General features: G+C 42.3%; 1 protein-coding gene across 7 annotated transcripts in view; it reads left to right on the forward strand.

Annotated features, from left to right (window-relative positions):
- Positions 1-13,726, forward strand: part of LOC115194075 (fibroblast growth factor receptor 2) — a 135,268-nt gene that overhangs the window by 79,934 nt on the left and 41,608 nt on the right. For all 7 annotated transcript variants that reach the window (XM_029753419.1, XM_029753421.1, XM_029753420.1 and 4 more), the window contains 4 exons: positions 7,767-7,888; positions 8,645-8,755; positions 12,090-12,280; positions 13,232-13,354. In XM_029753419.1, coding sequence (XP_029609279.1) covers positions 7,767-7,888; positions 8,645-8,755; positions 12,090-12,280; positions 13,232-13,354 — 547 coding nt within the window. The remainder of the gene's footprint in view (positions 1-7,766; positions 7,889-8,644; positions 8,756-12,089; positions 12,281-13,231; positions 13,355-13,726) is intronic.

Below are 13,726 nucleotides of genomic sequence, written 5' to 3' on the forward strand. Positions count from 1 at the left end.
TCTTGTTTCTCATGGTCTGAGAGTTCTTTAGGTGTCTTTTGGCAAACTTCAAGTGGGCTGTCATGTGCCTTTTACTGAGGAGTGGCTTCCATCTGGCCACTTTACCATAAAGGCCTGATTGGTGGAGAGCTGCAGAGATGGTTGTCCTTCTGGAAGGTCCTCCCATCTCCACAGAGGAACTCTGAACTCTCCCTCATCAAGGCCCTCCCCCGATTGATAAGTTTGGCCAGGCGGCCAGCTCTAGGAAGAGCCTTGGTGGTTCCAAACTTTTTCCACTTAAGAATGATGTAGCCCACTGTGTTCTTGGGGACCTTAAATGCTGCAGAAATGTTTTGGTACTTTTCCCCAGGTCTGTGCCTCGACACAATCCCGTCTCCACACTTTTTCCACAATTCTTTCGACCTCATGGCTTGGTTTTTGTTCTGACATGCACTGTCACCTGTGGGACCTTATAAAGACAGGTGTCTATGCCTTTCCAAATCATGTCGAATCAATTGAATTTACCACAGGTGGACTCCAATCAAGTTGTAGAAACATCTCAAGGATGATCAATGGAAACAGGATGCACCTGAGCTCAATTTTGAGTCTCATAGCAAAGGGTCTGAATACATATGAAAATAAGGTATTTCTTTATATATTTGCAAAAAATTCAACAAACCTGTTTTCGCTTTGTCATTATGGGGTATTCTGTGTAGATTGATAAAGCTAAATGTGTGAATCCATTTTAGACTAAAGCTGTAACGTAAAAAAAATGTGGAAAAAGGGGTCTGAATACTTCCCGAATGGACTAAAGTGATTTAGCTGTAATGAGGTCTTTTGTTGTTAAGTAATAGGGAAAACCCAGGCCGTAAAGCACACTCTGGCTCTTTGGTTATTAACATGCCTTCGCCTGTGGTGTAAGGCGAAGCCATGTTAGTCTGAAAATTTAACAGTAGGTGGTCAAAAGCATTCCGAGAAGAATTCCCTTATCTCTGAAAATCATTTTTCATGTGTTCTTCTCTGTACTCGGGATTGTCTGTTTGCACGCGAGCAGAATTGAAGTTGCATGGCAATAAAAAGTGACCAAGTCAGTTATAGCAAATGTAATTGATGTGCCAGTGAAAGGAACTGTTTGTTGTGTGAGTTATGGGTGGAATGCAAACGTTTTGTGAAAATTCTATATGTTCTCCTTAGCATGCTCAGTTGAGCCCTCTCTCTCTCTGTCTGTCTGTGTGTGTCTCTCTCGCTCTTTTCTCTCTCTCTCTTTCATTCCTCTCTGACCCCCTCCGCTCCTCCCCTGTCATTCCCAAGTGCCTCAGGGGCCGTGTTGGAAATGCACAACATTCAGGAATGCTAACGTTTGTGGTGGCGTGAAAGGAAAAATAACATTGATTATGTGTGGTGGGCCAGTGCAGAATGGGTGCCATTGAGCTAGGGGTGGGGTAGTTGGGAAGCATGTATGTGGACAGAATAGGGATTTTGTTTCTGTGATGGGGTGCTGGCCTCAGGCCCCTGAGCCAGTGTGAATGTTTAGACAGCCGCAAGACTGGGCTGCAAGGGCGGGGCCACCACCAGTCAATCAAACTAAGATCAGAGGGTCAATATATGACCAAAGAGTCATAGGTCAGGGAGGTGTTGTGACCACGAGTAATAGTGGTGTGGAGTGTGTGGGGCTTGGTGTGTGTGTGTGTGTGTGTGTGTGTGTGTGTGTGTACATCTGCACATGCCTGTGTAAGTGTGTATAAAGGGGGTTCTAGGTATTGTGCTTCTATGTTGGTGTGTGTGTGTATGTTTCCCAATTGGAGGCAGCTGATAATCGGTACCTCGAATTGGGGATCATACTTAGTGTGTCCTTTTTCCCACCTGCGATGTGGGATATTGTTTTGTTTTGTTTTGTTTGAGTGCCTATGTGCGCTACATTTTTCACAATCGTGATATCTTTGTTGTTTTTGAAGTTTCACTAATATTAAAATGTGGAACTCTACTCACGCTGTGCCTTCGGTCCAATTATTTATACGACGGCCGTGACATTTAAACAGCTTGGAAAATTCTAGAAATTATGTCATGGCTTTAGAAGCTTCTGATAGGCTAATTGACATCATTTGAGTCAATTGAAGGTGAACCTGTGGATGAATTTCAAGGCCTACCTTCAAACTCAGTGCCTCTTTGCTTGACATCATGGGAAAATCAAAAGAAATCAGCCAGACCTCAGAAAAAAAATTGTAGACCTCCACAAGTTTGGTTGATCCTTGGGAGCAATTTCCAAACGCCTGAAGGTACCACGTTCAACGCAAGTATAAACACCATTGGACCACTCAGCCGTCATACCGCTCAGGAAGGAGACGCGTTGTCTCCTAGAGATGAACGTACATTGGTGCGAAAGTGCAAATCAATCCCAGAACAACAACAAAGGACCTTGTGAAGATGCTGGAGGAAACGGGTACAAAAGTATCTATATCCACAGTAAAATGAGTCCTATATCGACATAACCTGAAAGGCCGCTCAGCAAGGAAGAAGCCACTGCTCCAAAACCGCCATAAAAAGCCAGACTACGGTTTGCAACTGCACATGGGGACAAATATCGTACTTTTTGGAGAAATGTCCTCTGGTCTGATGAAACAGAAATAGAACTGTTTGGCCATAATGACCATCGTTATGTTTGTTCTTTTTGCAAGCCAAAGAACACCATCCCAACCGTGAAGCACGGGGTTGGCAGCATCATGTTGTGGGGGTGCTTTGCTGCAGGAGGGTCTGGTGCACTTCACAAAATAGACGGCATCATGAGGCAGGAAAATTATGTGGATATATTGAAGCAACATCTCAAGACATCAGTCAGGAAGTTAAAGCTTGGGTCTTCCAAATGAACAATGACCCCAAGCATACTTCCAAAGTTGTGCCAAAATGGCTAAAGGACAACAAAGTCAAGGTATTGGAGTGGCCATCACAAAGCCCTGACCTCAATCCTATAGAAAATATGTGGGCAGAACTGAAAAAGAATGTGTGCGAGGAAGGAGGCCTACAAACCTGACTCAGTTACACCAGCTCTGGACCTCCAGGAATGGGCCAAAATTCACCCAACTTATTGTGGGAAGCTTGTGGAAGGCTGCCCGAAACGTTTGACCCAAGTTAAACAATTTAAAGGCAATGCTACCAAATACTAATTGAGTGTATGTAAGCTTCTGTCCCACTGGGAATGTGATGAAAGAAATAAAAGCTGAAATAAATCATTCCCTCAACTATTATTCTGACATTTCACATTCTTAAATAAAGGGGTGATCCTAACTGACCTAAGACAGGGAATTTTTCCTAGAATTAAATGTCAGGAATTGTGTTTAAATGTATTTGGCTAATGTGTATTTAAACTTCCGACTGCATCTGTATATTACTCCACAAGGAGCGGGAGACTAATCTGGACGCTGATAAGAAATCCCGCTATGCCCTCAGACGAACCATCAAACAAGCCATGCGTCAATACAGGATTAAGATTGAATCCTACTACACCGGCTCTGACGCTCGTCGGATGTGGTAGGACTTGAAAACTATTACGGACTACAAAGGGAAACTCAGAGCTGCCCAGTGACGCGAGCCTACCAGACGAGCTAAATGCTTTTTTTGCTTGCTCCGAGGCAAGCAACACTGAAGCATGTACGAGAGCACCAGCTGTTCTGGATGACTGTGTGATAATGCTCTCGGTAGCCGATGTGAACAAAACCTTTAAACAGGTCAACATTAACAAAGCCACTGGGCCAGACGGATTACCAGGCACGTGTACGCAAAGCATGCAAAGCATGCACGAACCAAAAGCGCAGACCAATGCGCGGACCAACTTCGTGGGCACAGCAGCTCATCACTAAGGTAAGGACTCTGGGACTAAACACCTCCCTCTGCAACTGGATCCTGGACTTCCTGACAGGATGCCCCCAGGTTATAAGAGTAGGCAACAACACGTCTGCCACGCTGATCCTTAACACTGGAGCCCCTCAGTGGTGTGTACTTAGTCCCCTCCTGTATTCTCTGTTCACCCACTACTGCATGGCCAAACACGACTCCAACACCATCATTAAGTTTGCTGACGACACAACAGTGGAGGGCCTGATCACAGGTAACGATGAAGCGGCCTATAGAGAGGTCAGAGAACTGGCAGTGTGGTGCTAGGACAACAACCTCTCCCTCAATGTGAGCAAGACTAAGGAGCTGATCGTGGACTACAGAAAAAGGCGGGCCGAACAGGCCCCCATTAACATCGACAGGGCGGTAGTGGAGCGGGTCGAGAGTTTCAAGTTCCCTGGTGTCCACATCAAGATAGTCGTGACGAAGGCACAACAAAGCCTATTCCCTCTCAGGAAACTAAAAAGATTTGGCATGGGTCCTCAGATCCTAAAAAGGTTCTACAACTGCAACATCAAGAGCATCCTGACTGGTTGCATCACTGCCTGGTATGGCAACTGCTTTGCCTCTGACAGCAAGGCACTACAGAGGGTAGTGCATATGGCCCAGTACATCACTGGGGCTAAGCTGCCTGCCATCCAGGACCTCTACACCAGGCGGTGTCAGAGGAAGGCCCTAAAAATTGTCAAAGACCCCAGCCTCCTCAGTCATAGACTATTCTCTTTACTACTGCATGGAAAGCGGTACCTGAGTGCCAAGTCTAGGACCAAAAGGCTTCGCAACAGTTTTTACCCCCAAGCCATAAGACTCCTGAACAGGTACTCAAATGGCAAATTTGCATTGTGTGCCCACCCCTCAACCCCTCTTTTACGCTGCTGCTCCTCTCTGTTTATCATATATACATAGTCACTTTAACTATACATTCATGTACATACTACCTCAATTAGCCCAACCAACCGGTGCCCCCGCACATTGGCTACCCGGACTATCTGCATTGTGTCCCACCACACACCAACCCCTCTTTTTACGCTACTGCTACTCTCTATTTATCATATATGCATAGTCACTTTGTACATACTACCTCAATGAGCTTGACTAACCGGTGCCTGTATATAGCCTCGCTACTGTTATAGCCTCGCTACTGTTATTTTTCACTGTCTTTTTTACTGTTGTTTTTATTTGTTGTTTGTATTTCTTTACTTATATATTGTTCACCTAGAAATTGCATTGTTGGTTAGAGCCTGTAAGTAAGCATTTCACTTTAAGGTCTACACCTGTTGTATTCGGCGCATGTGACAAATAAACTTTTTGATTTGACTTGGCATCAGGATAGATAATAGACAGTAGCAGCAGCGTATGTGGTTAGTGTGAGTGTGTGTGTGTGTGTGTGTGTGTGTGTGTGGCGTCCGTATGCATGTATGTGTGTGCTATGTGTGTGTGGGCGTATGTGGTGTGTGTATTGGGATAGCAGTGTAAGTATGTGTGAGTGTGTGAGAAGAGTGCAGTGTGTGCATAGTCAGTGCAAGAGTTAGTGCTAGAAATGGTCAATGCAGGTACTCCAGGTAGCCATTTGATTATCTATTTATCAGTCTTATGGCTTGGGGGTAGAAGCTGTTCATGGTCCTGTTGGTTCCAGACTTGGTGCACTGGTAACGCTTGCTGTGCGGTAGCAGAGAGAACAGTCTATGGCTTGGGTGGCTGGATTCTGACAATTTTTTTAGCTTCCTCTGACACCGCCTGTTGTAGAAGGCCTGGATGAGGTCCATCCTTTCTGGTGATGCAGCCAGTCAAGCTGCTCTCAATGATGCAGCAATATAACTTTTTTGCCCATGCCAAATCTTTTCAGCCTCCTTGAGGGGGAAGCGGCGTTGATGTGCCCTCTTCACACCTGTGTGGGTGTGTGTGGACTAGGGCTGTGTGGACTAGGGCTAATTGGATATCCAGGACATTGACGGTTTTGGATGAAGACCATCATGAAAATAAATAACCTTCAAAACCGTTTACTGCGACTGGGGAAAATTATGACTCGAACGCTCCACCGCCTGCCAAGAAAAGGAATTTAGGGGATCTTCTCCAAAAGTGAAGGGCCCAAACCACTGCCCCTGTACCCCTCAGAGTCCATGCAGACACCAAACTGACTCGCTACCTGCAGGAACAGCCTGACCACAAACACCGGATACATTGATGTCGAAACTGGCACGCGATACATGTGTGTTTATGCCACGAGCACTGCATCAAAATAGCAATATTTTTTATTTTATATTTAATTATTTTTGTTTTATTATAGGCCTTATAGATCTACTGTTCATTTTTTGCTCTGTCCTATATGTTTCTGCTGTTAGTGGTAATTTATTGTAGAAGCACTAGCCTTCAAAATTGTTTGCTGTGTGGACTTTAATACAATGCATGTTTTTATTGCTTTATGTTAAATAAATTGCTCTTCTTAAAAAAGATTGTGTGTCTGACAATTCATTTAATAAATCAATAGAAAGATTCCCATAGGCTTCACGTCCATAAAGCTTGTAAGATGAATGAAGTTGCCAAAATTATTACGCCTAATTAGCCTACTCCTGTCTGTACAGAAATACAAGTCGGACGTTTACATACACCTTAGCCAAATACTACATTTAAACTCAGTTTTTCACAATTCCTGACATTTAATCCATGTAGAAATTCCCCGTTTTAGGTCAGTTAGGATCCCCACTCAATTTTAAGAATGTGAAATGTCAGAATAATAGTAGAGGGAATGATTTATTTCAGCTTTTATTTCTTTCATCACATTCCCAGTGGGTCAGAAGTTTACATACACTCAATTAGTATTCGGTAGCATTGCCTTTAAATTGTTTAACTTGGGTCAAACGTTTCGGGCAGCCTTCCACAAGCTTCCCACAATAAGTTAGGTGAATTTTGGCATATTCCTCCTGACAGAGCTGGTGTAACTGAGTCAGGTTTGTAAGCCTCCTTGCTCGCACCCACTTTTTCAGTTCTGCCCACAAATGTTCTATAGGATTGAGGTCAGGGCTTTGTGATGGCCACTCCAATACCTTGACTTTGTTGTCCTTAAGCCATTTTGCCACAACTTTGGAAGTATGCTTGGGGTCATTATCCATTTGGAAGACCTATTTGCGTCTATAAGCAAGACAGTTAGGCCTATATGCGCTAATGTTTTTCCATTGTCTATATGCACTAATGGAGAGGGAGAGAGAGGGAGAGAGAGGGAGAGAGAGGGAGAGAGAGGGAGAGAGAGATCTCTGCATGCTGGGAGTGTTTGGTGCATGCTGGGAATTGTTTGAGCAAGGGAGTACGTGTGTAGAGTTAGATATTCAGAACTTTCTTTAGGTTTTCTCTTTCTTGGTGGCCTTTGTTTTCTTCTGTGCATGATTAAGGTTATTATTTTTATTTGTTTGTTGTGGTAGAATTAAGTATTTTGTTTTCGTATCGAAATTACCCTGATTTTGGCGGGAATAAAGCAGTGGTGGTTTTTCTTAAAGACAGACGGACGGACGGACGGATGCTGGCCTAGTGCGTGTTCGCTCTCTGTTTACCTCTCTTTCTCTTTATCTCTCTCTTGCAATTGCTTTTTCAATCTCACTCTCTTGTTCTTTCTCTGTCGCTCTCTTTTTTTCACTCCTTACAAATCTGTTTAAGTATGTGTCCTACAGAGAGAGATAAGAGAGTTAAGTGGGTTTTCAATAGGTGTTTGTGTTCCGGTTGCTAACTGTTGCACATAAAGGCACTACATTTTTTAGTCTGTGCATATATTGATTTGGCTATGGATGTATTTAATAGGCACCAAACAGAAGATAACAGACTTAAACAGTGAGTGTGCTCTAATGAATATGACTCAGGTGTTTGAACATTAACTGTTTCTCTAACGTTTCCCTTTTTCTCCTCTACAGGTTGACTCTGGGCAAGCCGCTGGGCGAGGGCTGCTTTGGCCAGGTGGTGATGGCTGAAGCGTTAGGCATCGATAAGGACAAGCCGAAGGAGGCCATCACAGTGGCCGTGAAGATGCTGAAAGGTACGTGTGAGTGTGTCCCTCAGTTTGTACGTGTATGTGTGTATGTGTGTGCGTGATTGTCCCAACCACAGTAGCCTGCGGGACCTCATTATTACCACAGTGTAACCGTAGTTCTGCGACACACTGCCCTGCTAGCTGTAAGCCCTGGGCTGAACCTCTGACCCTTTTTAAATATGGGCCACCGCCACCAGCTCTGGGTTGGTGTGTATGTTGTGGCTGGGGTGTGTACGTGGGTATGTTTACTTATTTATGTCTTATGTACACTACATACACTGGCTATATGTGCATCTGTATGTAGGGGTTGTTGAGGTGGGGCTTGGGGGCCCAGGTAATGGTGCTGACAGCGGAATAAATCCTATGTCATTGTGTCTGACTGACTGGTCGCCTCGATCAGACCCATGAAAACAGAGACTCATGTGCTGCTGGAGACAATAACTTCAGATTGACTTAATGTCTTAATTCCCTGGCTGCTGAAAGAATAGAGGCCTGTGTTTAGTGGTCATACTGCTATAATGTAATCTAGACCACCACTGTCAGTGAAGCATGCTTAATAACGGCACAGATTAAGCTTGTCTACTTGGACTGTAGGACAGACAGGAGCTGGTGCGTCCTGGGTTATGGGGAAAGAGATGCGGGTAGTGTATGTGCGTGCGCTTGTCTGTATGCATGAATACATTTATGTGTGTGTGATTATTTTTTTTTATGTGTGTCTGTTTTGTCCTCTACTGTATATTGATGCCTTGTTTCCCCCTCCAGATGATGCTACAGAGAAAGACCTGTCTGACCTTGTGTCAGAGATGGAGATGATGAAGATGATTGGGAAACACAAGAACATCATCAACCTACTAGGGGCCTGTACACAAGATGGTGAGTATGAGGGGCTTTACCTTAAAGGGACAATCCACTCCAAACCACAAATTCCTATGATTAACAGTGCAAAAACAATATTTTTTGTGAACTAATCTTTCCTTTTGTCGTTATAACAACGTTGTTATCAAAATGTGAGAATCATTGTGTAAATCTATTCTAGCTCAAGTTGACTACAAAACCCACAATGCAATGCTCTCTCTGGGCCGGCTGGCTAGCTAGCTAGCTAGCAAACGTAGCTACACACAATAATACCAAAGTCAATATCAGCATGTGAAGGAGCTAGCTAGCTGTAAAATGGCATTAACAAACGGCACGATCAATTTACCCGTGGTATATTTTTCTATGATACTACTATGGATACTTTCATTCATACCCTGGTACTACTATGGTACTTTCACTTATACCATGCCATAGCCATTGGTCGCTGAAATGTACCATGGTTTTAGCTTTGAAGTATGATGGTACTACTATGGTATTGCCATTGTACCTAAATATTACCATGGTATAAATCTGAATCATGGAAATGTACCACGGTTTTAGATTTGAAGTATTATAGTACTGCCATGCACCTAAATAATACCATGGTATTGCATAATTTTTACCATGGTAGATGTGGATCATTGAAATACCATGCTTTTAACCTGCATTATACCATGGTAATGCACAATTATGATAAATGGTACCTATAATTATAATATGGCACCATCTTTATTAATTGTGGCAGTATAATGCATTAAATAAATAAACCTCCCAAGGTCAAAAGAGGTTGTTTGGTATTATATTGATTCATTTATATACCAGTGTGGGCAAGTTTCTGATAAAGTCAGAGGCAGGCTACTATTGTTGGTCCTAGTTTGTCTGTAACATCAAAAGAAAAAGGAAAATAGTTAGTGTGAAAAAGGGGTAGTACTTTCTGTATATGCCTAGCTAGTAAGTCAGTTGAACGAGAGAGCCAACTGAAGAGAGAAGCACCATATAAACTAAATATTTTAAACGTTATCATTATGGTTAGCGAGCTATAAAGCATAGGATATGAAACAACAAGTTAATCATGTGTAATTAAGCGAGTGTATGATAATAGTTGTTATTTTTGGATGATGTTTTCATGGTTTAATTCATTTATAAAAAACATTAGCATAGATGGTAAAGTTAGCTCCAGTCAAGCTAGCCTGTCTTAGTCATGTTGACAGGACCAACGAACATGTAATCAAAGGGAAACATTGTAACTTACTGTTTTTAGGGATATGTTGAGATTTACATATTGAAATTGTATCTATGCGATAAGATGATAATACCTTTTTACAATATTTTTTTAGTATATTGGCTATTTAGAACTGTATAAAAGTAGTCAAGCCAGTTGAATGATGGAGAGCCAACTGAAAACTGTATTGAAGAGGGAAGCACCAGATAAACTTGAAAAAATGTAAGGTTTCAGACTCCCTTTGTTCTTCTCACCATACCTTATTCAGGTCCCAAGGTTTAAGAGGGTACACTACACTACCAGACCATGTGTGTTGTGGTTTTTCACTATGAGCTAAAGGGGTTTAAGAGGGTACTCGGCCTACGCTTTGCCATTGCAGAGTGAGTAGTCAATGTTGCATTTTGTGAGTACCATAAATTACTATGTTTTTGGTCGCTTCACCTGAAAAACGTTGGGACACAGACCATCATAATACATTGTAAACAACTACCATGCTTTCATGTTTCACTACATGCTGCTAGTACAAAACATTGGTATTTTTTTTCATTGTACTTCCATGGTTAATTTTTGTACTATGGTAGCTAGTACAATGAAAAATATAGAATGTTTTTGTGGTCACTACCATGGCAGGAAGATACAATGGTATTGGTGCAAATACCATGATATTTTCCTGCCATGGTATTACAATGAATAAAATAGCATGATACTATAATGTTTTTTGGTTCACTACCATGGCAGCAAAATATCATTGTATTGCAACAGTACCATGGTATTTTCCTGCCATGATAGTGACCAAAAAAAACATTATAGTACCATGCTATTTCTATTTTTTTCATTGTACTACCATGGTACATTTTTGTAAGGGTAGGAGTCTCTCACCGAGTTCAACTTGCAGTTTGTCTCAGAGCGAGTGCAGAGTACGTTGCTATGTCAACAATGGCCCTTTCCCGCATTTCCCACAAACACACAGGGTGCATTGCAAGATGGAACTTTAAGGAGAAATTGAGTTGAATAATTAGGTACACTGTTTAGATTGAGCACATATAAGTGAAATATATACTTTGTTATGATGATAAACAGATGGATGTGTTCTAGACAAGTATGCCCTTACCGTCTATTGGCTGATTTGGCAATCTGGACTGCAGATAATGTTTTAAAAGTATTATGAAATGTGATAGTGTGTTATCCCTATCTCCACTGACAAGAACCATGTAGCTATGACGCGTTCCTACACGATTTCCTGATTTCACAGACAGACCACTTAGAAGTTAAATCATGGGGGAAATTGTTATTTTACCCACTGATAGAACATAGGCTTTCACCAAATCATATGTTTCATGATTTTATTTCTGAGGTGGATTATCCCTTTAAAGGACTGGTTCACTTTTTTGATGTAAATGGCATGTTATAGAAGGTTACAGACTTTTTGGGGGATGATTTCAGTTGGTTTTGAACTTACCCCACCCGCAATAGACTTCCTCGTTCTGCGGTTTCTCGTATCACCACAATTGGAACGAGAAAGCACGTACATGCTCTCACAAGAAAATGTATTGCTTGAGTCCCACAAAATGGAATATAACACTGTGGATAAAGTTTGGAATTACACAGTTTCATGTGTACGACATCTTAAGACCTGCATCACCTACAGTAAGGAAGTGAACTACTCCTTTAATGGTCCAATGCAGCCGTTTTTATCTCAATATCAAATCATTTGGTGGCCATTAATAAACATGAACAATGCTCCTAAAACACCCAAATAAGTCCTTTGGTTCCATTGTGGTGAAGAAAGCACGCGCATGCTCGCACACAGAAATGTATTGCTAGAGTAGAGTTGCCAAGTTCTCTCCCACACATCTACTATGAATATAGTGTTGAACAGAACTGAATTTAAAGGAGTATTTTATGAAATAATATAACTCTACTCTCCCATATATTTGTCATTAGTCCATGTTTGCCACTGTCCCCCACAAATAGTTTCAGTCAACATTTAAATCCTGATGCCCAAAATCCCTGCTTGACTTGGTTACTTCTCTCTGCCCCAATTTGGAAAGCAGTGGTCAGTCAGTGTGGTTGAGTCCTAAATGAGTGTATGTCTCTCTCTCTGTGTGTGTGTGTGTGTGTGTGTGTCAGGCCCTTTGTATGTGATAGTGGAGTATGCCTCTAAAGGGAACCTGAGGGAGTACCTACGTGCCCGCAGGCCCCCTGGCATGGAGTACTCCTACGATATTAACCGCTGCTCAGACGAACAGCTCGCCTTCAAGGACCTGGTCTCCTGTACCTACCAGGTGGCACGGGGCATGGAATATCTGGCCTCGCAAAAGGTGCACACAAACACACCATGTTCATTCTCACCATTCTGCTTGGTAGACAAACTTCCATGACATTGCACTGGGCCTTTGTGATAGGGCTTTAGCCAGGGTGGTTGTGTAAAAAGTGTGTGTTTATCATGGTGGGAATATTGTCTCCTTAAAACACATCTCTAGCCCACTGTCCAAATCCCAGCATTGTCTCTCGCTGTCACACAAAGCCTTTCTGTGCAGACAACTGAAGAATATATTTTTCACAACAGGGAATGGGCACATTAGCCCAACACTCCATCACCCTCTCTCTCACTAGAGGAATCTGTCAGAGGCTAGAGCATACAATGTTAAGACACACACATACACACACACACTCTGGCATGCAGTCATGCACAGAGACACACATGCACACCTAGGCACACAAACAACATTTACATTTTTTTTAATTAATTTTTTTATATTTTAGTCATTTAGCAGACGCTCTTATCCAGAGCGACTTACAGTAGTGAATGCATACATTTCATACAACTTCATACATTTCATTAAAAAAAAATTCTGTGCTGGCCCCCCGTGGGAATCGAACCCACAACCCTGGCGTTGCAAACACCATGCTCTACCAACCATGTATGACAAAGTATGTCAGAAATAGTTTTCAGATTCAGGCTTGTTTCTCATGCATGTGGTAGCATGTGTTTAGTTGAATGTGTGTTTTTGGGTTATAACATGGATAAAAGCATTTATTAGCATAGCTTGTTTGTATTTTAGTGTTTGTATATGTATTTATTTGCACAATGAAGTAACTGTATCATGTTCTCCTTTTCCCAATCTTTCCATTGGTTTTCCTCTCTTCTTCCCCCTCTTCTGCTTTTCTAACCTTTTTCTCTCCTTCTCTCTATCCACCTCTGCCCTTTCACAATTACCACTGTTATCTTTTCTCCCCTTCTCCTATTTTACCTCCTTCTCTCCATCCAGTGTATACATAGAGATCTAGCAGCGAGGAACGTTCTGGTCACAGAGAGCAACTTTATGAAGATTGCAGACTTTGGCCTGGCCAGGGATGTCCACAACATTGATTACTATAAAAAGACAACTAACGTGAGTATTTGGGGGGGCACATGCTATGCTGTGTGTAAGTTAGTGTTCTGTGGTGTTGTGAGGGGGTGTATGTGACAGAGTTCGGGGTCAATTCCATTTAAATTCAGTTAAAAGTCCAGGTAGTCGATAATGGACCGTAACAGATATGTATGTAGTTGGTGCTGTATATGAACTAATATACTGTACATGGGTTCTAATGTAAAAAATTATTTGTTAGTTACAATTGTACAATGTATGTTCCCTGCATATAAAATCCACAAAGACTGCCGGAAAGCCCCGAACACAAGATTGTAATTTCTATGACTCACACGGTGGAGGAACATACATGTATTGCCTGTAGCCTACTGTACACAGTAAGCTGTAAATGTCACT

Source organism: Salmo trutta, chromosome 5 (genome assembly GCF_901001165.1).
Source record: "Salmo trutta chromosome 5, fSalTru1.1, whole genome shotgun sequence".
NCBI classification, from domain to species: Eukaryota; Metazoa; Chordata; class Actinopteri; order Salmoniformes; family Salmonidae; genus Salmo; species Salmo trutta.